The sequence below is a fragment of the Camelus bactrianus genome, chromosome 36 (assembly GCF_048773025.1).
Source record: "Camelus bactrianus isolate YW-2024 breed Bactrian camel chromosome 36, ASM4877302v1, whole genome shotgun sequence".
Lineage (NCBI taxonomy): Eukaryota > Metazoa > Chordata > Mammalia > Artiodactyla > Camelidae > Camelus > Camelus bactrianus.
The window spans coordinates 1,511,623-1,535,381 of record NC_133574.1 but is presented as its reverse complement, the minus strand read 5'-3'; the positions used below and the strand labels follow the sequence as shown (position 1 = coordinate 1,535,381).

At 56.9% G+C, this 23,759-nt stretch overlaps 1 protein-coding gene across 10 annotated transcripts in view; it reads left to right on the top strand.

Moving 5' to 3' along the window:
• The window catches only part of DDC (dopa decarboxylase), a 45,414-nt gene extending 26,780 nt beyond the window's left edge, over window positions 1-18,634 (top strand). For 4 of the 10 annotated variants that reach the window (XM_074358563.1, XM_074358564.1, XM_074358557.1 and 1 more), the window contains 9 exons: window positions 1,058-1,124; window positions 4,734-4,828; window positions 8,606-8,673; window positions 10,230-10,306; window positions 11,169-11,188; window positions 12,965-13,063; window positions 14,772-14,873; window positions 17,187-17,400; window positions 18,120-18,634. In XM_074358563.1, the coding sequence (XP_074214664.1) occupies window positions 1,058-1,124; window positions 4,734-4,828; window positions 8,606-8,673; window positions 10,230-10,306; window positions 11,169-11,188; window positions 12,965-13,063; window positions 14,772-14,873; window positions 17,187-17,387 (729 nt within the window). In that variant the 3' untranslated portion in view covers window positions 17,388-17,400; window positions 18,120-18,634. The other 6 variants (XM_074358558.1, XM_074358559.1, XM_074358560.1 and 3 more) reach the window with 6 other exon arrangements.
• Window positions 18,635-23,759: the final 5,125 nt, after the last annotated feature.

Below are 23,759 nucleotides of genomic sequence, written 5' to 3'. Positions count from 1 at the left end.
AGGTTCTCACGTTCACTAGATTGTGTGTGGTTCTGAGCACACTGAGTTGCTGGGGGCTCCAGGAATGAATGAAAGACCCTGTTGTCACATCGAAGGAGAGATTGCAGTATCCAGCCAGCGCCCGCCAACGTCAATCAGCGAGGCTCTTTGGTTTTGGGAGCAGAAGATGCTCTGGGCCCCTTGGAGAGAGTTTGCACTCAGCAAGGGTTTCAACACCTGTTCTGTGCCCTGCAAAGGGCGATTTCCCAGCAAAACAAAGAAATAAGGCGCAGACCCTGGGTTCAAGAGTGTGGTGGGTGTAGACGGGGAGACGGCCCCGTGCGTGGAACTTGCAAGTCGCTTGTGCAGGTGTGATCATGGCTCAGCGCTCCGACGGCGGGGGCGGGAGGTCAGGCGTGCGGCCACGGTTCTCAGAGCTTCCTGGGAACACCCTGGACGCATTCCGTTCAACATCGGCAGGGGCCTCTGGTGAATCTCCTTGTGAGAGCAAAGCTTCACCCTTGGAGGGCTGGAGTTAGTCCCTGGGGACAGGATCATGCAGAAGGACAAGGGTGGCAGATGAGAGTCAGGGAGCGATGCTCTTGGACAGGCTCCTGGGGTGGGGGGCTCTGAGCTGACCGGATGCTGTCCCCAGAGCAGCCTGTCCCTTGGGGATGCTGCCCTGCCCTCGGCGCGCACACACACACACACACACACAAACACACACACACACACACACACGCTCCTGCTTCCTGGAAGGAATGCCGATCCGGATAACGCGGAACGCAGGACGCTGTGCACGTGTCCACGCCTTCATGCCCGCCCCTCCGCAGCACCGGCGCCCTACCAGTGCCCTGCACAGCCTCACGGCCCGCTTTTCTGTTGCCACGTCAGCCCGCCATGATGCTTCCTTGCAAACATTAAACACGCATCCCTTGCTTTTCACCTCCGTCCACCCGGCACGGCGTTCAAGGCTCCGGGCTCGACCTGGGGGTGGGGTGGTGGCCGTGTGTGCGTGTGGAGGTTACAGGGTGACTATGATGAAGGGCTGAAAAGCGGTCTGCTTCTTGCCCTCCAGGTGGTGGCTACCCTGGGAACCACGTCCTGCTGCTCCTTTGATAATCTCTTAGAAGTGGGGCCCGTCTGTAAGTATCTGATTAAGTTTCCTTTTGGAAAATATTCTCAATCCATGGGGACTTTAAGTCGCCTGCCTCTTTGGGCTCTCCTCCATAACAGTAACTTAATATCATGATATAATATATTGCACAGAATATAATACAATTAAATAGTAATAAAATATAATATAATAGAATATTAACATTTTATAACATATTATTAACACTGTGTTTGCAATGATGCAAACCTGGTTACGCTGAACTCCATCAACTCAGAGTTTGGGCTCATTGGACGAGAGTTAAGCTTAGCTGCACCCACGCACTCTGTGTAAGAAGAAAGCTTTGTAAGCGACGTCACGGTGACGTAAGTCTGCAAGGTGACATCGCCCTCCTGCGGAGAATAAACTCTTCAGACTCTCTTAGGGGGTCCTGTGCATGAAGCCGCGAAAACTTTCGGTCCTTGAAGGCAGTCTCCCAAGCACGGTTTTATTCTGGCCTTTTCGGAATTCCTGAACGTAGCTGAGCAAGTTACGTGAAGTGATGGAGCAAATCAGTATGAAAAGGCTGGATTTCTCCCGAGGAGGGCGTGGCCTTCGCGTGTTTGCTGGGACGGCTCCCCTCCCCTCCCCAGCTAGAGCCCTGAGGTTTCCTCCGAGAGAGACGAGAATTTGGAGAATTCAAGGGGCACCGTGAGTCCGCGGCTGTGCCTCCAGTTTCCCTGGGGACCCAGCAGGCCCGGAGGCGGGGCGGTTCTGCGGCCAGAAGGCCTTTCCTTGGGTGGGGCATCAGCTCACGACGCCCCCTTCTCTGTCCCCGCCAGTCCCACGGGTGGAGCCGCTGCCACGGGGTGGGGGACAGGCGGGTGGCAGGAGTCACCTGGAGGGATCAGGTGGCCGCCCAGGAGCTCGGACCGCGTGTGGCTTGTTCCAAGTGTCGCTCGGGCCACTCGGCCCTGGCTCACTGCCCGTCTGTGTCACCCCAGCCGGCTTCTCCGCTCTCGCCCTGGGATTCGGAGAAGATGATTAAGTGCACACGAGACAGCAGGGAGAGAGGGCCCTGGGGCCGTGAAGGACAGGGGGCCGTGGCCAGCCGGCCGGGTGGCTGCGGGGCGGACTGGCCGACTCCCCAGGCTTCTGCTTCCCCGCTTAGGGCCGCTGGCCGACATCTGTCGGGGCAGCTGGCTGGAGGCGCAGGGCCAGGGCTGGGGAGGAGGGAGGGGCCAGCTGGCTCAGGGCCGTGGCCACGGTGGTGGCCCTGTTAGCTGCAAACCCGGGCCAGCCGGGGCCGAGCCACAGAGCCCGTGACTCAGGTGTCAGGCTGGGAACTGGACGTCCTGGCCCGCGGCCGGCTGACGTAACCCCTGGGGCTATGGGGTGAGAGGGCCGAGGTCCCGCCCGGCCAGGGGGACAGCAGCCAGCTGGAGGCGTCAGGTGTCCAGGGCCTGCGGCGGGGACTCAGCGCCCAGCGCCCAGCGCCCAGCGCCCAGTGCAGGCCATCCCGCTGCCCTGGGGCTCCCTCCGCTCCCAGGCCTGGTGCTAAATGCAGACACCATCCATGGGGGTGGGGTGGGCCAGGCGAGGGCCCCCCACTCCCCTGCGGAACTTCATCCACGAGGCTGCCTTTGACATTACATTTATCACCCACGATGGACGGTGCCTTCACGGTCCATCGGCCCCGTTAACGCCCTCCCCTCCTCTGCCCCCAGTGCCTTGACCCTCACCACGTACTTCGCGTTCTCCTCCTTCGAACAGGACGGAGCTGCCCCCGTTCCCCAGGGGGTTAGAGTTAACCCATTAAAGCAGCTCCGCGTGGTTACTTACCCCCCGGTATTTGACCAGGAGGGGACATCCGGAGACGGTTGCTTTAGCCAAGACACTTTCTTTTCGGTTCCTTTCAAAACTGGTCGCCAGAGAGACAGTTTTAATCGGTCCATTTGGTCCACGTGGGTGGATCAATGGAATTTTCTGGCAGGTTTTCTTGAGGAGAGGGTGAGGAACAGAAAGCAGGTGGTTGAAGGTGGGCAGGCGGAGGCGTGAAGGTGGGGCCCTGAGGACCGGGACCCCGGGGAGCGTGGAAGGGGGAGGCAGGACGCTGGTCAGGGTGCAGCGGACGGTGCGGGGGGCCCGGCCCACGTGCTTCTGTCCAGGGGAGCCCTGCAAGGAAGCATGCAGGCAGCAGGGGCTCGAGAGGTGGGGGGCGGCCTCCGCCCTCCTGGGTGCATCTGGGAGCCCCCGTCGAGGTGGCCTTGCCTGGGTGCTGGGGGACCTAGTCCTGGGGCGTGAGGTCTGGCCTTGGGGTCTAGGTGGGGTCACTGGGACCCGCGGTGCTCAGAGGGGCTGGAAGGCAGGTGGTGTGTCAGACGATCTCGTACAAGACGGGAGAGGTGGCACCCCGGCTCCCTGCCTCCCCGTGGAGGGAAGAGGAAGCCACTCAGACCCGCTGTCGGAGGGAACCCGCCAGGACAGCCACACGGCCGGGCGGAGCCCAGGCCCCCAAAGTCCCAAGTTCCGGGGTCCGCAGCCGCCCTCAGTTCCGATGACCCAGCCTTGCAAGCTTGCTCCTGGCTGCGGTGGCCTCTTCAGCCCCGAAGATCAAACCGAATCAGGCTTTGCGATGCCTCCGCTGACTTTCATCGGCAGAGCTCGGAAACACTCCGCAGTCCCCACAGCATCACGTGTGAGCAGCCAGCGTCGCACGTGCGTGCAAAAGTGGACCGTGAATCCGCCCGTCAGCACAAATGCGTTGGCAGGCACTGGCCCTGCGCCCCCGTAAGACAAGGACGCCCCCACCTTTGCTCGGGACCCCCCAGCTTTGTGCATTTCATGCCCGGGGGGGTGGGGATGGTCACAGAGGTCACGCCCACTTGTCACCAGGTCTGTCCTCTCGTCGCGCTAAGCGCAGCAGGAACGTTCTCTCGGCCGCCCCTCAAGTTTGGGGTGCGGTTTTGACGTCCGTTTGCCCGTGAGGAGAATGAGTTTGCAGGGGGCAGTAAGACCACACGGTGGCTGGGTGACCGGAGGCGGGGACTGCGCCCAGATGCGTCCAAATCAGGGCTCCAGAGTCAGGCGGGCTCCCTTCCCGCGGGGCCATTCCAGGGCAGCTGGGAAGCAGGAATCGGTCACGAAAGAGGCAGCGGATGGTTCAGAGGGGACCAAACTTCGTGTGGGGGTGGGGAGAGAGCCGGGGGGCCTGTGTGCGGGCCTCCCTCCGGAGATGCCGTGCAAGGAGGTTAGCCGGCCGGCCGGGTTAATCAGGGCGACAGCTCGGGGCGGGTGGGATGCGGAGGGCAGGGCAGGGCGGAGTGCGATGTGGGTGGACGGGCCGGCGGGGCTGGGGCACGCTGGTCCCTAAGGCTCTGCTGGGCACGAGGGCCAGCCTCGAAAGCCAAGTTCCCCTCCCGTCCACGCGCTGGGCTGTGCCGGGCACCCTCGGGCCAGTGGCACACGGCCTCTGCTGTCAGCGTCGTTGCCTTCAGACCAGAGCATCCTGTGAGGGACACAAAAACAGGCCAGCACATGCTGCGGATGGACCGTATGCATGAAGGTGCAGGGATGGGGACCGGACAGGCGCTCAGACCCCGGGTGAGGGCACCCGTCCGTCTGTCCACCCGAGAGCTCACCAGCCGCTTCTGGACTTCAGGTCACAAGGAGGGCGTGTGGCTGCACGTGGACGCGGCCTATGCGGGCAGCGCCTTCATCTGCCCCGAGTTCCGGCACCTCCTGGACGGAGTGGAGGTGAGTGTGCGCTTCCCGGGGCCACGGGTGGGACGTGCCGTGTGATCAGTGACCTCTCCTTATGAGGACGTGACGTTCACTTCTTTACTGCTGTGGTTTGTGTCAGCACATTGTTTCAGGACCAATTTCTAGGACTCTTGGAAATTACACTTCCCTCAGACGGGGCCTGAGAACCCTCCGGGTTGCCCGGCCCGTCTTCTTAAAACACACCTAACGTCTCATCCCTTTCTCCGTCTGCACGGATCCTGGGCAGAGCTGTCACGAGAGGGCAGATTTGAGCTCACAGAGCTCTGGGGGCAATATTTAGGGAGAAAAATAAAACCTTAATGCGTTTCAGACGAAGCGGCGACTTGAAAAAATCCAGCCTGCCACCCCATTCGATCTGGATCGACGTGATGGTCGTGTTCTGACCTGATGTGTCCCTTTAACCCAGACGTGCCTTTAAACGTCCCCTGCACGTGCAGAGTCTGTAAGATGCGGCCTGTCGTGCCGACAAAAAGCACCTGCTTCCTTTGAGAAACAGCCGCCAGAGTAACCGACCGAGGCTCGGCTCTTCCAGGGGCGCAGACCGGTTAACACAGAGGTGACCTCCGGGAGGCGCTCTGACGTGTTATTTCAGACCGGAGCGGGGTTTTGCTCAGGGGGCAGGAAATCCCTCCGTGCCGGGGGCTCCGATCGGAAGGCCCAGGGAGGCAGACCTTGTCGGTGAGCAGGAGGAGGAGGCTGTCAATCAGAAGGGGTGGGCGGTGGCTTCATGCCCAGAGGCAGGGGTCTCGGGAGTCTCTGGTGTGGGGACCACGGGCGTGGCCTTGGGTTTAGATGGCCTGTTTGGGTCCTGGCCTTACCCCAGGAATAGCCACGTCCCCTTGGGCAAATTAGCATCCTCCCCACACCTTGCAAGGTGGAATTTGCCATCACCCCTCCTTTGAAGGGTTGCATAAGGATCTGAGGAGTTAATCACATTTAAAGGGCTTTTTAAAAGCAGCGCCTGGAGACAGAAAAGGCTGTGCGTGCATTCAGGAGACACTGCCCCTGACACCTCCCTCCGCCCTCTCGTCTGCCGCTGATCAATGTTCTAACGGCTAGCTGGGGTTCTTGCAAAGCCGTAATTACAGAAAAGTGGGGGTCCGAGGCACGGAATGCACAGTTCCCATCTCGGAAGGGAACAGCCCCCTTAAGGCTAATGACTGAAAGCACATTCAGGCTTCCATCTCTGTCGCATCCGTCCCCTTGCTCTCGCAGTCACTCCGTGATTACGTATCGATCACTGAACGTGCGCCCTCGTGGCTGAGAGCCAGTTATGTGGGTGTTCGGTGCAGGGACACGTGGAGGAAATCTCTGCGCCCCGTGAGTGCCCTTTGACTGTGGTCTTGCCGGGGGTGGTACGCGTCCCCCGGGAAGGTGTGCCCCGCCGTCTCCGGGGAGGAAGGGCAGAGCGTCCCTCGGGGACGTTTGGCGTCTCCCAGGGCCGGGTCTTGGGGTAGAATTTCACGCTGTTTTCTCACCGCCCTCTTCCCTTCCCCACGAACTGACACCTTGAGGGTCCGCCGTTCACAGGGGGGAGCCTGGTGGTCAGCCCTCCGTGGTGGCCGCTGGTGGGCACGGCCACCGTGAGATCCTATCGGCGGCAGACAGGGTTTCAGGCCCCACGGTGAGTCATTTCATTTCCGCCTCCCGTCCCGAAGGCCGGCTGGTCCCCTGGCCTTGCTGCTCCGCTGGGCAGATAAGGGGTCGGCAATATCCTGCTGAGCCTTCGCCTCCATCAGCCGGGAGATAACACCGCAGCCGGGCGGGGACGGAAGCCGGTGGAGCCGATCGGCCCCCAGGAGGGAGAACTAATTAAATTCCCAGCCAACAAAGCCCCGCTTTCTCCTTATGTTTCCTTTTCGTTGTAATTTCCTGTCTCTTTCCTGATATCGCGTTAATGGGAACCTGCCGGGAAATGAATCTGTTCCCCCAGAGCGGGTGGCCGGCTCCGTGAACATGCAGCATGCCCTCCTCAACACGTCCTGGGGGTCGAAATCTCTTATTTTTCTTCTCGACACTTGAACTTCCTGAGTGACCCTTGGCCCCCCCAGCTGTCGGCCGTCATCACCTACTGGTTTCCTGGGAGGCGTACGATGAACGCGGAGAGTGTCTCTCGGAATAAAGAAGAAGACATTTAGACAAACAGGGATGGATGGCGGATCCACTCCGTCCTTGTTGGCAAAAGAACCGACCAGCTGGATGAAAAGGGGGGCGACCCCGATCACCGTGGGTCAGCTGTGAAACGTTCCCTCTCGCACTCCCCGTGGCGCCACGTATATTTGGAGAACTTTGCCGGCTCGTAAAGTTCGAGGAAACAGAGCATTTCACAGGCCAAACCAGTCCATTTTCTGACGCAGCTCCTGTGAATTAAAATTGTGGTTATTGCAAATCGCCAAGTGGTTTGAAGTGGGGATACACGCTATGGGACATCGGACCACGCAGATATGAAAGTGCACGACGCGAAGTATTAACAGCATCTCGTTGCATGCGGGAAAAGTAGGAGTAAGGATTTCTCTGATTACAAATGAATCGGGACCCACAGCTGCAAGGCAGGAGAGCCCGGTGACCCGGGAAGTTTGTTGCGTTGCTCCCAGGGGCCGGGCGTCCTCACGGAATGACCTTCGTCAGGGTCCATCTTAAGGGAGGCTTTGAAATTCTGAATATTTTAAGTTACCCGAGGTCCGTGAAATGATCCCTTGATTTCAGTGTGCCCTACACCGAATTAGGATTGACCTGTGCATAACAGGAAGGGTCCTGATGTCCTCTCATTCCAGTCCCTCACTAACAAGTCCCATAGAATCATCGCCCCGAGGGCCGTCAGCTGGACAGCAGGAGAATCTGGGGCTCCTCCTTCAACCTCCGTGCTCTTTTCATCACAAAAAGAATTCGATTTTCATTTCGCTCTCACCGCAAACACTCTCTGGATGTCTTCTGGGTCCCCGGCGCTGTGTTCCGAGGACCGTCCACCCTGGCCTGGTGGCCTTCGTGTCCCGCAGACCTCAAGCCCGGCTCCAGTTCCGTGGGTGCCCCTCTGCAGGGCGCCTCCGAGGGGCACCCCGGGCGGACTCGGCGAGTCCTCCTCCTCTGCAGGGAGCCCGGTTACGGCTGCCCCAAGGTTGTCCCCACATTGCATCCCACTGACTTCTCTCTTGTCAGAACCACCCCCCTTGCTCAGTAGCCAGTTTCATCCCTCGGTTCCCTGGGGCCACCACCTGGCTGGTTACAGCCATGAGTCAGCGACAGGGGCGGCAGGTGCACAGGAGGCTTCCCGAGGTGTCCACGGCCATAATCGAAGGCCCTCCATCCAGTCCACGGGGACCAGCAGTCGTGCCAGGGTGGGGCCAGCCCTGAATCTCCGCCTCCCTCTGTGCTTCAGCCCAGACTCACGTCTGTGTTAGCTTCACATTTCACGAGAAAGCATGACTTGAAAATGAACCCCCCCAAAAAAGGCTCAGGTGGGCGGGGTGGAAACTCCGGGAGAGTTCAGAGCCCAGACCTTATCATGCATCCTCGAGCCCAAACCCCGCGGTTCCAGCTACTTCTCTTCCTAACCCTGACCCTAACCCTGACCCCTAACCCTGACCCCGACCCTAACCCCTAACCCTGACCCTGACCCTAGCCCTAAGCTGCGTGGTCCCACTGCTGTTCACCGGGGACCGCAAACTGAATGACCAGGCGGGGGCTCTCGCGTTGTAACTGCACATTCGTAACTGAAGTGTCTGCTTTTTTGCGGTGGTTGTCCCTCGGCAGTTTGCAGATTCGTTCAACTTCAACCCCCACAAGTGGCTCCTGGTGAACTTCGACTGCTCTGCCATGTGGTGAGTTTCACCAGGTGTCGATTACCCTGCAGTTTCGCTGCTCTGTAGACAGAACTGGGGCTCGGACACGAGACGCCCCACGGCAGGCGGGGTCCCCGTGCTGCAGGAGCACGTGGGTTCCTGCTACCTCCTGCCCTGTTGTACGCTGTCCCCTGGAACAGATCATTGCAACAGGCTGGCACAAGGAAAGAGAGGGCTGACAGGGACCAGCTCTGGTCTAACTTGCCTCGCGTGCACAAAAACCATGCAAAGTCATCCCGCTTGCATCCCTAATCCACTCGCGTCTGTGTTTTCACTCTTCACTGCTTCACAAAGCTGAGTGCTCAAAAGCGTTTGCTGAGGAAAAATTAAAGTAATTCCATTTGCTAAGACGTTCCCTGGAAATTCTCTGTAGCGGTAATGTAACCACATCGGTTACATTTAGAGCAAGAAACAGGAGTTCAAAACTTAAAGTCTGCTACACTGACGACGTGTAAGGAAGAGTTGTATGGGATTGCTCGAAACCAGTTCTTCTAAGTTTATTAGAGCGAGAAGTTCGCTAGTCAGTCTTAAGAGTAGGAGGCTTTGCGTGGATTTTGTGCAAAAGCGATCACTATGTGATTACATGAATGGCTTCCCACCTCGGTGAGGACGGCGCGGGCACCACCGTCTCTCCATTAGCCCCAGGTCACGCCACACACGCCAGCGATGCCCGAATGGGGCCGGTGCTTTGCCAGGCCTGGATGGACAGGGGGAAACAGACTCCAACCTGCCTGGTTTCTCCTCCCGACCCCGGGTCCCCAGCTCTCCAGACACCAGCGGGGCGTCCCCAAACGTGACTCAGTTCTGACACCCACTGCCCGGAGCTAGCTCAGACCCCACAGGTTGAGGGCTCAGTCCCACGAGGCAGTGACCAATTGTGGGTCCCGGTGACCTGCACTTCTGTCCGCTTGGCTATAAAGTTAGGGGCCCCTACAGTTCCCCCGCTCTGTTAGTTCTGACAGCTGGTTAGAACAGCCCCCAGCACTCAGGAAAGCGTCTCGCTTCCATTTACTGGTTTATGATAAAGGACACGAATGAGCAGCCAGTGGAAGAGGCAGGGTTGGGGCTGAGGACACAGCTTCCCCGTCCCCCTGCAAGGCGTGGTTCCCTCCCAGCACGCTGATGTGTCTGAAGCGCCCCAAATCCTGTCATTCAGGGGCTTTGTGAAGGTTTCATCGCATAGGCGTGATTGATCCAGTCGCTGCCCATCGGTGACTGACTGTCTCACGTCCCTCTCCTCTCCCTGGAGGCTGAGGGGTGGGGTTCAGAGTTCCGCCCCTCTAACCAAGACGTGGTTTCCCAGGCAACCAGCCTGGACTCTGAAGCTGTCCAGGGGCCCAGCCAGCATCTCACCCAGGGAATCTGAGGTTCCAGGAGATCCGGAGATGAAAACTGTGTTGCCGCAAGGCTGGGGGAGGCAGGGAGCCCGTGGGGTCGGGGAGGGCGGCCTGAGCTGAGCAGGAGCGGGTAAGCAGGAGGTGCAGCCCCACCCGAGTGCCTCCCCGTTCAGCGCCTTATTCGTTCTCTGACGCCAGGGTGAAGAAGAGAACCGACCTGACCGGAGCCTTCAAGTTGGACCCCGTCTACCTGAAGCACAGCCACCAGGACTCAGGTGAGCCGCCGCCTGGCTCTCTCCGGGCTGTTCCCAGTTTTGTTTCCATCAGAGCCGCGTTCAGAGGGCCCAGGAGCCGGAGGTGGAGATGCATGTCCCCGGGGATCAGCCCTTGGGGGGGTGGGTGCAGAGCGGCTCCCCGGGGGTCGCACGGTGAGGGTGCGGCTGGTAACGGTGACAGAAGCCAGGCTCAGGCACCGTCCCCTTGCCCCCCGGGGACCCCCACAGCCCACGTGGCCCCTGTAAAAAGACCAGAAAACCCGGGGTCACCCTCCGAGAATCGCCCTCCGTCCTGTGGGGGCCACTCCAGATACCAGCTAACCTAAAACTGCTCTGCAAAATACAACCTGGTTCTTAAAACCAGAGCTGGCGTCAAGCAATGCACTTTTAGGGAGCAGCGGGCAAAGCTCTTCTATTAAAAAAAATGCATTTCATGTTTGAAATGCATAAAACAATAAAAACCTCAGAAATGATGCCAATACTCACCAAGTGTTGCTCTGGAATAATGGAGGGGTGAGTTTAAGCCAAAGTCATCTCAGTAAAGTTTATTGCCCCAGGATTTTTTTTTTTTAACTTGTACTGCATTCTATTTTATTTTAGGCTGGCACACAGAAACCCACAGCTGAAGGGAAATATTCTGTCATGCCATAGCCCCCAAGTTTTTTCTTTTTAACATTTTTTTTTATTGATTTATAATGTTGTGTCAAATTCCAGTGGGGAAATTTTTTTTTTTTAAGTGTAATTTTATTCCACTGGCCTCGGTGGTCTTATCTCTGGTTCAGGAAACGACAGAAAAGAATTAGGTCTGTAATTAACCAGTGTGTCTAACATTTTTTTTTCCTCTTCTCATTCTTTTTTCCAGGCCTCATCACCGACTACAGAGTAAGTGGGAGACTTGTCTCGCCGACCCCCGGTCCCTGGTTATCCAGGTGCCGTCATGGGCTGTACCATCTGCTGCCTCTCACTCCTCCCGTGATCAGGTCCCCCCGGAGGACACCCTCTCACCGGGCCAGGCAGTGGGCAGCTCCGCTGAGCCCCCCGAGGGCAGGTCTCAGGTTGGGACAAAATGAGCCTGCCTGTGGCCCTCGGACGGCGGGGCGGGAACGCCTGCTCTCGGGCGCGATCCTTGCATCCCGCGGCCCCTCACTCTGCACGCGGGGCACCAGCCTCCGGGGACGGTGGCAGATGAGAGTCAGAGGGCATTAGAGGTGCTCAGACGGCAGCCTCGTAACTGGCTCCTCCAGGGGCACGCTCCTGCCTGGGGCAACTACCCCAGTCCTGCCTCGGGCTGCAGAAGACAAGTGACATGGGCCACGATGGAATGAGCACTCAATTAAACTGTGCGCATTTTCACTTCACAGCAGAGTAATCGAGTTTACCTTGCTGTCCTCCACAGTCTGGTTTAAGCCACAGTCTGGTTTCCAGGAGGCTGACTTGGCGGGGGGTGACTTTGCAATACCGATGGCCGGGGACCTACTTGTTAGTTGGGGGGTGGCGGGGGGGGCGGTGATAGCAGATTTTCCCCAAAGGCGAGTTGGTTTAATTTGTGCTGAGAATCTCCCAACAGCTCACAAACACCCTGATAAGTAAAAGAGAGAGCCGTGTGTACAGTGGGTGGGACTCAGGCTGTCCGGAGCTGCACCTCCGTCAGCCTCGAGGCGCCTGGTTTCTCGCCGATAAAACAGAGACACGGACCCGAGATCCCAGCGCTGTGAAGCGAGGTGGTGCATGAATCTGGATGGTGCCTGGGGTCACCGGCGGTGATACCGTGCGGGGTGCTTCTCAGCCTAGATGCTGCGTCCATGTTTCTCTTTGCATCTGGAGAAGTGGGGTGCCCCGCTGCATTCCACGAAAAAGCAGTGCCCCCCAAGCACGCTGGGCCCCACAGGCAGGTGCCCTGGGTGGGGGTGGCTAACACCCCCGAGCCCCGAGGGGCATCATCTGTCTCTGGGCTCTGCTCTGCGGGGAGGGGCACCGAACGGAGGTGGACGGAGAGTCACCCCCAGGATCCCTTTTATAAACTCTAATAGGTCACGACTCTGCAGAGTCACAGGAACTGCTTAGTTAATCCTCCGAATGCCCCAAGCCTTCTGCCCTGCGCGCCCTTTCTGGCTTTAGGACACCCACCACCACCGCTGGGGAGTGTCTCAGCACTGGAGAGCCGACAGCTGAGGAATTCAGGGAAAATTAGGGGAGGCTCCTGCACATTGATAGATGCATCTTCTAGAGGCAATGTCGGGCAGGTCATTCCACGGCGGCCCGCGGGGCAGCAGGGGGGTCCACGTGGCTCTGGAAAATGAAGCCAGGCATCACGGGGGGGTGGGTTTTGCTCCCTCCTTCCTCCTTCCTGCGGGCAGAGACATCCGTGGAGGGCCCGCTCCCACCCACCCGCACTGGCTTGTAGGCTCCCTGGGGCAGGGTCACATGTCCCCGCCTTCGGACCGGTCCTCCCCGGGTGCACTCAACAAATGTCCCGGAGCTCGGAGCTCGGCAGGGGGGACCCTCCCCGCTCCACCGCTGGCTGTCAGCATCGCCCACCCAGGATGCGGGGGCCTCCGGGGAGTTAACTGGAGAAACCGGCAAGGCGGGCGGGGGCCAGGGAGGAGGCCAGCCCCGCCGCGGGCCCCCCCTCACCTGCCGCTTCTTGTCTTGTTTCAGCACTGGCAGCTGCCGCTGGGCCGAAGGTTCCGCTCCTTGAAAATGTGGTTTGTTTTCAGGCTGTACGGAGTCACGGGCCTGCAGGCCTACATCCGCAAGGTGATCGTGTGACCGCTGCTTATCTGGGCGACGTTCGCTGGTGGCGGGGGGACTGCTAAGCACATATAAGGGAGAGTCCGGGCCAGTGAGATTAGGGCCTTTGTAAGACGGTCAGTGCGCGATTCTGGATCTTCTAGACATGTCCGAGAAGACCCGGTTGTCACCCCGGGGCCACCGTTGCAGCGCCGGGCAGACACTTGTCCGGGCCTCAGTGGCAGCGGTGAGCACGCAGTGGGCTTTTGTCCAGGAAACCGTCAGAAAGGAGAGGACGATGTGGGGGCCGGGGGAGGGGGTGGACGTCCCCCAGCCCGGCGGCTCTCAGATGTGGCCCCGGCCAGGAGCACCTGCTGACCCGGGTCTCGCGGGGCGGCTCTCAGGGACCACTGTTTAAGCAGTGAACGGGGCAGCCGTGATGAGCGCACAAGAGGGAACCGTGGGTCCAGTCCAGGCCCCACGACGCTGCTTTTATTCCTAACGGTCAAGGACACGGAGGCCGGGGCGCCCCCGGATGGACAGAGGACCCCAGGCGTCTCCCCACAGTCTCTGACCTGGCCCGCCCCTCCTTTTCGGTCCCGGTGTCGCCCCTCACCCACTGTGTGGCCGCAGGCGGGCAGGGCGGTGTCCCCAGGCCCCTCGGCTGAGCCAGTGCGTGGCGTCCATCTGCCTCACAGGGCTGCTGTGGGCGTTGAAGGGCCCCCGGGGATCCGTGTCGGGATCCGTGTAGGAAAGGAGTGTGTGCGAGCTCCTGGCAAGAGACCCTCCCCGCGCACGGAGACCCTGGGCTCAGAAGCAGTGACAGTCCAGCTTCCTTGGGGAGAGAAGGAGGGAAATTGACTGGTTTGTCTCGCCCTCGTGATGCCGGCTCTCAGCTCGGGAAGGCGGGCTGCGATCACGCTGCTTCATGCCCCCCCAAACCCCAGGTGAGGTGCCGGCCCTGCCTCACCAGGAGGCACAGGGGGCCAGAGCCAGGTGTGCCCGGCAGGTGCGTGAGCCCCAGCGGTCTTCGGAGCCCTCTAGTGGCGGCAGGTGTGTCGCGCCCATTGACATGGCGTTTCCATCCCACCCCGTGAGCACCAGGACTGGGGCTCGGACCACCTCTGCGCACCTGCCAGGGAGGGCTCCGCGCTGATGCCGGGCGGAGAGCCCCCAGCATGTACGCCTAGAGCTCGGCGAGCCGGTTCTCGGCTCACACACTATTCAGATCAGCTTTGGAGCCCCATCAGGGTCCGCAAGGCAGATCAGGGGGTGGCTTCAGTGAGGGGCGGCTGTTCCTGAGCGCGGGGAGGACGGGGTTGGCCCTCACCCCGGGCGGGAGCTGCTGTGCAGTGATGGCTGAAGCTGCCATCGTGGGCTGCCGTGCAGACCCGGCTCACCTGAGCGATGCTGGCCACTGTCCCTCTCCTACAAGGTTTACACACCCCTTCCCCATTTTCAGCCTCAAAGTGTAAACCGTTGTTCGGCTGCGACCCAAAACGGTCCCCCGAACAGAAGGCAATGACAACTGGTGTTTTTTCTGAAGCCCTGATCCTCTTCCTCACGGTGGCGGGTTTCTTCTCAACCTGTGTGGGAACAGCTGGGGACTTAGACGTGGCTCAGAGCACACAAATGAGTTACAGACGGGGCGTCTCCGCAAGTCTTCTAGGGGCTTCAGTTCTGAACTGAGCGGTGATGAGAAACTCAGACGGCCTTCCCTTCCCTTCCCCTCCAGCACGTCCAGCTGTCTCACGAGTTTGAGTTTCTGGTGCGCCAGGACCCCCGCTTTGAGATCTGCGCGGAGGTCACTCTGGGGCTGGTCTGTTTTCGGCTAAAGGTATGTTGAAGTCAGTTTTAATCTCCTTCGGTTTTCTTTGAAGGGTGTCACTCATTTCCTCCATCCCCCCAAACCCTGCATTAGCCCCCCAGAAACCACAGAGTCCAACCTGGATTTTCCAGTCTGCTGTTCCCGCCTCCCAGCCCAGACTTCCCTGGACGCACGCGCTTCTCGCTGGGGCTCAGCCCCCTGGCTGGTGTCGACCCAGCCCTAAAATGCTTGCCATGGTCCCCATCCGTACGCCTTAACCACGGGACACGCTGAGGACCGGCCGTCGACAGGCTCACTGATCCACGCGCGTGGTCCCTGGACCAGTGTTAGCATCGTCGAGGGGCATGGGAGAAGCGGGTCTTGGGGCCACCCCAGACCTGCCTCCTCTGCACCCCACGGGCCCCCCAGGTCACGGCCACCACATGAGGGTCTGAGGAGCACTGTTCTGTTGCCCTCTGCCGTCCTGCTGCCCGAGGGGTCATGGACGTGTTTCCCCACCCGTCCCACGTGTGAATCTGTCTTGTGTGAATGAAGCTGGGTGACAGCCTAACCCTGACCGCCCTGGAGCTGGCTTTTCGTCTGCACTGTCTACTTTTGCACCGGCCTCCTGGCTGACATCCGCGGAGGCTGTCGGGGGGCAGGGTGAGGGGCGCGTGGCATCAGAGGAGCCGTCCTGGCCTTACCATTTCCATCCCCGGACTCGGGGATGCGGGAGCCAGCCGTGGAAAAGCCTGGAAGCAGCAGACAGACAGCAGAGTCCCGAAACGAGAGCTGTCGAGGGAGACATGAGCTCCGTGCAGAGCGGAACGCGGGGAGACCTGAGGCCAGGAGGCCCCGGGGGACAAGGGCCCCCCCCCCGACGACCGGGCGTGGCAGCTCCCTCCACGTCGGCGTTGGCAGCGAGCCTGCGTTGACTGGTTTGCCGTCAAGCAGTTCTTTTGTGGTTTGTTTGCAGCATGTGATTTTCATTTTTTTTTAAATTTTTAACAGTTTTACTGAGATGCAATCCACAGAACCCTACGCTCTGTCCGCATAAAGTGTCCATTTTAGCGAATTTTAGTGCATCCACGGGGTTGTGCAGCCCTCCCCACGATCTAAATTTAGAATATCTTCATCCTCCCCAGAGAAACCCCTCACCCCAGCCCCCATCCTCAGGTGCAGCCGTCTGCTTTCTGTCCCTACGAATCCGTCCACTCTGGATGTGGAAATGGAACTGTCAGTGCATTGCCTTTTGAGGTTGCCTGCTCTCGCTTAGCATAATGTCGTCCAAGTCAACACTTTCTCTCCTTACAATTTACTCCAACACCAAAGCCACCCCTGTGGGTCCCTGCCCTCTCTTCTCCTGGGGGTTTTCTGCCAACAAAACGTTCCCGCTGTGAAACGTTACTTTGTACGTCTGTCCCGTGAATCCGATGGTCCAGGGCACTGTGGTTCAGCTTCCGCTCCACGTCTTCCGTCTCGTAGTCATCTGATACTTCGTGCCAGGGCCGTCAGTCCTGGATGATGTCAGGCCCTCTGCATCACCGACGGCTACAGTGTAGGCGTGGTCTTTATTTAACCCCCAGCCACGTCACCCATCTCCTCCCCCCACCCGCTGGGCACCTGCTCAGCCCGTCTCTGTCGCTGCTCCCGTCCCTCCATCTCGGGCTGCTCTCTGTGTTTCCTCTTTGCCTCCGCTTCACAGAAGGCAGCTCGTGTCCAGTGCACTTGACATGGCAGGCAGGTGTTTCCTAACTGGCCTTCACCTCCGGCACTCTGCTCGGTCCCCCTGGTGGAAGTCCACCCTTGGCAGCTGCTTCCCTTCCTTCTCATCCGTGAAGGGGACAAGCTCTGTCCCCATCGGCAGTTTCGGAGTGGCCTTTGGCCCATTCGCCGTCCACGGGGCACCCGTAGGAGCCCCACGCAGGCCCTCCGCCAGCGGCCGGAAGGTTCTGCACGGACGTAAGGCCAGTGTCCAGCCCCCGGCAGGACAGGACTGTTCTCAAGACAGAGCAAGGATGCCATCAGTACAATCTCATGAGGATCCCGTGACTGAGACCCTGGGCCCACTTCCGGGCCCTTCTATGTCCAGCTATCAGGCACTTGGGGGGTGCAGTCCTGGCCTGGAAAGAGTGGAGACCCAGGGGAGTGGAGGGAAGGAGGAGAGGAACCGGACTGAGCATTGGGGATGCAGCACCCGGCAGGGAAGGGATGGCTTCCCAGGTCCCGGCCGAGGCAGGTGGGGTGCTCCCTTCTCTGGAGGGTGCATGTCATGATGCGTGTGTGTGTGTGTAAGTCCGTCCCGCAGATCTGAGCCCGGCCCCTCTCGCCCCACCCCTTCAGGGCCCCAACAGCCGGAACGAAGCTCTTCTGGAGAGAATCAACAGTGCCAGAAAAATCCACCTGGTGCCCTGCCACCTGCGAGACCAGTTCGTGCTGCGGTTTGCCATCTGCTCCCGCACGGTGGAGTCGGCCCACGTGCGGCTGGCCTGGGAGCACATCCGGGGGCTGGCGGCCGAGCTGCTGGGGGCCGAGAAGGAGTGAGGGTGGCCGGCAGGTGAGCCTCACTGCGGGGCCCCAGGTCCTCATCCACGAAGACGGCGGGGGGGGGTGTATGTGGGGGCACGCCCGCTGTGAGAGATACTCAAACCAAGACCGCATCAGGCAGGCACTCCAGGTGAACATTCTGCAACCCTGTGTGCACGTCTCCACAGCGTGTTCCCCTTCCCGTGTGCCCAGGACAACCAAGAGAGAGACTGCAGCTCCGAAAAATGACCAGAAGCAAGGCAGGTTTCTGTGGAGCCATGATACCTGCTATCAATGCAAAACGTAGGGGAAAAAAACAGGATTTAATTTTTTTTTAATGTAGGACACAACACTAAATCATAATCCACCTGCACTGTCTCTGCCAGTTTTATCAGTGATGAGCTTTTTCGTCCTTTGGTTTTTCCTTGTGCTTAAAGTTATCGCATCAAACCCACGTGGTCATAGTTCTGCGAAGAAGGAACTCTGTGTTTTGCAGAGGAGAGAAAACTGGGCCCAGATTCTAGCTGACATTCATAAAAATGGATCAGAGAGAAGCCAGACTGGCAGTAAAAACTCATTTCTTCCAGTTCAAATTCCTTTACACAGTTGCCCCCATCTCCCTGGAGAAACAATATGTCCCTTCTCTGCGATCAAGTGACGAGCATACAGAATTTTGACTTTTAGTTTTTTCTGAATAGAGCCTTACGTTCGTGTTTTTTTTTTTTGTTTTGTTTTGTTTTTTCCCTGTAGAGAGCAAACGTTGAAATGAAGTTATCTGAGCACCTGGATGAGAGGAAAAACATGTGTTGTCCTTGCTCCAGGAAACCACGCCTGTATGTGGCCCCACGCATCTTGTCTCCAAAGTTATCCAGAGAAAAAGCTCGTGATTACACCTGTTCCGTCTCTCATCAGCGAAGAATATTATCTGCTCCGTGAAAAGTTAACCCCAGTGGATATAGCTTTTATTCATTATTCGGCTGTGATGTTTTGGTGATTAAAAAAAAAATCATAGGTGTGTAACTGAGACGTGATGCTGTACCCCGGAAAATGACCCAGCGTTGTCAACTGATGGTACTTCAACTATAAAAAAAATTTTTTTTAAGTATAGATTTCTGTGCTCTTGAAGTTGTCGGTGATGGTAAAGGCTTATGAAAACATTCTCCAGGGCAATCTGTGATTATGGGTCTTGAGATTATGCCTGTGGTCTGTAAACTGTTCTGTCATGTGGGCTCAATGTTTAATAAATAATTTGAAATGTAAACATAGTTTGGTCTGGTAAGCGTCCTGCTCTATATTGTCCCACATCGATTGTTATAATATGAACGTATCCTTTCGAAAAAGTCGAAGATGGGCACCCTCGGGTATTTTAAAAATTCGTTTATTCCACAAATGTTTATTGAGTGCCTCGTGTGTGTCAGGCAGACACTGTTGAAAATGCAATAAAATACGTGAGGTTACTCGGCTATGACTCCGACTTCTAAAGGAAGAAGTCACAAGTCGCAGAGCCAAGACGCAACCAGAGGCCAAGTTCTGCTGGTGCGGCGGGAAGACTCCGACGTCTGGGGCCTTGGCTTCCGCGCCTGGTCAGTCCACCTGGCCTGGGGAATCACAGAAAAACAGCTGAAGAATGCTCTTCTCTCATAAATGCACATAAGACGCAGTTTTTAGCCAAATAACCGATCTTTCTTTGAATCCAAGTTTTGCTCACGTGCGTTTTAACCCCAAGACTAGTTCTTGTCGTTTGCAGAGACAGAATGACCAAAATCGCTCTCAGAAAGGGTCTCCCTGGATTATTAATAGGTGTATTTGAATCTCAAAGATCTCTGATGTACACGTGCACATAGCTGAGTTATCTTGTCTGTTTTTTCAGAAAGCTGGAATGATGTCAGCTGCGATGCAGTCCCCATCTCATTTGGCCCGGTCGTTCGTCCCGTGGGTGGACCAGACCCGACTTCCATCACGGTGTGAGGATGCAGGATGGACCCCTGGGACCCCTGGGGCTGCGGCATTAGGAGCGAGAGTGTTGAGTACAAGGAGCCTGCATTTTACAGTGAGAGTCTTTGCACCTGAGTGTGCCCTTGAGTTAAGACTGTGGCGGCGACGAGGCCCACAGTCCCCAGCCCTCGGCCTTTCTGGAGCCGCTCCACCCAGCCCCATCCATAAGTACAACTGGAAAGATGACTGAGGTCTGAGTTCCAGCAGGAGGCCGGGCGGCAGGTGACAAGGGACCCGCACAGAGAGGAGGCGGGAAGTTAGCTGAATGACCGCGGAACCCCCCGCGAACAGGCTGGATCGTTGGTCCCAGATTCTAAGACATCAGCTTGGATGTTGACCCAGCGGAGACAAACGCGAGTCTGACTCCTGGCTCATTTCTTGGTAACTCACGGCCGCTCATGCTCACCCCGCCTCCTGACCTCCAGAGCATAGTGATCAGACCCCAAACTGCCCACCGAGAGGTGGGAAGAAGAGATTCTCCCTGGTTTGTTTAACCCACATGCTCACAGCATTTGCTCTGTGCCAGGTGCTGTCATAAATACCTTATAACATCCACTTACTTAATACTTACTTTAAAATGCTCCATGATTATCCCCATTGCACAGATGAGAAGACTGAGGTGGGTAATAGGAACTTGTCTGAGTGAGGACTGGAACCGGGCAGTCTGGAATTCACACCCTTCCCGCCCCACCTATGCTCGCTGCCAAATGTGCTGCCTGCTCCCAGGATGAACCATTGCTCAGGAGAACTGAGAGCGAGGGTGTTCAGACCTTCCTCGGGAAACGCCATCTTCCCTCTGAGGGTAGAACCTTGGACCCTGAGCCGAACCAGACAATCCCCAAGCAGCGCCATGTGGGGAAGTTCTTAAAGGTTCCCTGGATTATTCAGCCTTATCTACACGTGTAGCGTTTTTATATAAATCTGTATGCAGGTTAGCGTCATGACACGGTGCACAGACCACTGCTGGCCCCGGAACTAGATGGTGTCTCCCAATAAGGGGGACACCTCCAGCTACAGCTGGCAGAATCCCAGATAGATCTGGACACAATTAGCATCCTTTTTTAAAAATTGAAATACAGTCAGTTACAACGTGTCCGTTTCTGGGGCACAGCACAATTGGACAGGGCTAGAATCATGCTACCAAGAAAACTGTTTGCACTTATCACACTTCTGACCCCAAGTGAGTTTTCCCTCCTGGAGCCAAAACCACAGTGTGTCTTTTCCACCTTTCTGACGCTACCTGCCTGGAGTTAGCATCCGACCCCGTGGGTTAAGGGTGCAGTCCCACAAGACTGCCCCCACTTCAGATGCCGGCCACAGTTCTGGGCCTCCTGTACGTCTGACCGATCAGCTAGGAACAGGGGGTTCCCATCACCCCTCATTGGATCCATAATTGGCTAGTACAGCTCCCAGAACTCAGCAAGTCACTTCACTTATGTTTACTGGTTCCTTAGGAAGGGTGCAACTCAGGAAGGGCCAGTGGAAGAGATGCGTGGGGCACGGTTTGGGGAAGGCGTGTGGAGCTCCCAGGCTCCCTCTGGGCATAGCTCTCCAAGCACCCTGATGGGCTCCCCGACCTGGAAGTGGTCCAAACCTCACTCATTTGTTTTTATGGAGGTTCCATCAAATCACGGACTGATTGCATCATTGGTCATTGTAATTAACTCGATCTCCGGCCTCTCCCCTCCTTGGAGGTCAGAGTAGGGAAGAGGGGTTGAATGTTTCAACCCTCTAACTATGTCCCCATCTTTCTGGTGACCAGTCCCCATCCTTATTCTATCTAGGGGCCTGCCAAGAGAAGCCTCCTTAGAACAAAGGAGGTTCCTGTTACCCACAGATTCCATGGGATTTAGGAGCCGTGTGTCAGGAACCAGGGACAAGCTCATATACCTCCTGGAACCACGTGCCTTCTCTCTAACACGCAGCAAACAGCAAAACTTCCTGAAAGTGGAGACTCTCAACCGGGCTGACCATGCGCCACTCACAACCGGAATCTGTAGAAGAGCCCAGGGTGAAACGGAGAGGCCAGATGTCACCAGGTGGTCCCCTGATCACCAGAAGGGAGACAGAGGAGGGAGGACCCCAGAGGAAGGCGCTGCCTCCATACCTGTGCTCCTTAACTTGGAAGTCCAATCGACTTGGCAAATTAGAAATGAATATTCAGAGCGCCTGTGCTTGACGAAAGGAATGGAGATTGCCTGGTGGCTTTTTGATCTCAGAATTATTTTATTGATTTCCTGAATCAGGTAAATCCCCAAATATCAAATATCAGAAAATTTTTTTGCTTTATTATTATTATTATTATTATTGTTATTATTATTTACCACTATCAAAAGTCTATTTCTTTGGTAATTCCTAGGCCACCTGCCATCACCTATACTTGTAATAAGCACTAGAAAAAATTAATAAGAAACCACCATGAGAATCAGTTGCTTGCGTGAACTGGATAAATCCGCAAGTACCATTCCGGAGAAACCAGAGTGTGATTCCACACAGCAGAGATGTAACATGGATGGTCAGCAAAAGAAAAAGAGAGGAAAAAATGAGCAGAGTGGGCTCGCTTACAGGAGACCCCACAAGTCCATAAATGTCCAGAACGTTGGCGTCCAACCCAGACCCCAGCATTGATAAGAGATGGTGGTATCTCCATGTATGGTCAGCGAGGAAGCAAATCACACGGTGAAGGTTAAAACCAGAAGGATGCCCAGTGGACCTACCTGGTAAGTTGTCTTCAAATTTTACTCATCTAACTTGAAGAGTCTTTGTGCTTCCCAAGAAGAGGTGACACAGAGGGAGACAGATTTTTTTTTTTTTCCAGCAGAAAGTAGAACTTAGAGGCCAGCCCATCAGCAAAGAGGATAAAACACATTCTCCTGGTAAGTTCTCCAGTGTGGTGGGTGTTCACCAGGGACAGGAGAATCACCGGATGAGAAACGGCAAAGGAAACAACTCCACGGGACTGAAAACGCGGGGAACATTAAGCGCTGGTCTGTATCTGCGATTCCAACCGTCCAGGAGAAGAAGAGCATTTGGCTACATTGTTGTAGCCAAGTGTGTGACAGCTCAGTGTGACAGCAACCTGGATCCGGGCGAGAGACCAAGCAGCGCTGGGCGGGTTGGAAAACTCAGATTTGTTGTGCCAACGGGCCCAGAGGAGTTAACACCCCAAGCTCTGGACCCCGTCTGCAGGTTTACACAGGCTTTTATAGGCTGCCAGTTTACACTTTGCAACATCATATGCAAATAAGATATAATAAAGTTGACCAATCAGGAATGAGCTTTTTAGAAATGGACCAATCAGGAGGGATAGAAATGGACCAATCAGGAGTGAGCTCTATGGACGTGAGGTGTTACAAATGGACCAATCAGGAGTGAGCTGAAGGAACCAATAGAATCTTAGGGGTAAGTTCTGCTTTCCTAGAAGCAAGCTGTTTTATAGAGACAAAAAGCTGGCAGGCCAAGGAACTGGATGGCGCTGGCAGGAAAGTAGTGGCCCTGCCTGGGGGTCTTTTCCGTGGGGCTTCCCACCTCAACATTACTAGAAACACCACCCACAGCAAGACTTACTTTTCAGTGCTGAGCTCTAATCTTGGCAGCGCGTGTTGAGCCAAGGGGTCACCCCTGGGCATCACCCCCATGCCGTGCACTTGGGCAGAGCTCACTGGGGGCCAGAACGCCCTCGCCGCCCCCAAGGACCCTCAGAGGGAGCTCATGAGGGGCAGAGCTGGGATTTGAGCTCCGGAAAGCTGACCCCAACCCCGCCCATTGCAACTATGGTGTGTTCGTTTCCTAGGGCCGCTTAGAAACACAGAAGTGTACTCTCTCATGGTTCTGGAGGCCAGGACCCTGAAATGAAGGCCTCAGCAGGGCCACGCTGGCTCCAAAGCCCCCAGGGAAGACCCCTCGCTGCCTATTGCACTTTCTGATGGCCCCAGATGGTTCCTGGCTTGTGGCCATATAACTCCTGTCTCCGCCTCTGTCTTCACATGGTCATCTCTATGTCTCTCTTCTTTGTAAAAACGTCAGTCATGTTGGGTTAGGGTCCATCTCAATCCAGGATGACCTCATTTGAACCACTTCAACTCGATTACCTCTGTAAAGGTAATCGATTTTCCAATCAGGTGACATGCAGTGACGCCGGAGGGGAGGACACGGACGTACCCTTTGTGGGGATGTGCAATTCAACCCACAACACACGGGATCAAGCTGGAGGCCCCAGGAGTGCTGACTCAGGTTGGTACGGAGGTTCTGGAGGAAACCAAGCAGGTTCCTTCCTGCTCTGCCCGCCCCATTTCAGGGGAGGGGGCCCCCTCCCCACCCACCAGCTCTGTGTGTGATGGGAAACCAGGGGGCCTTTTCATAGCTCTTCTGAATGAATCTTTTACTGGAATTGTG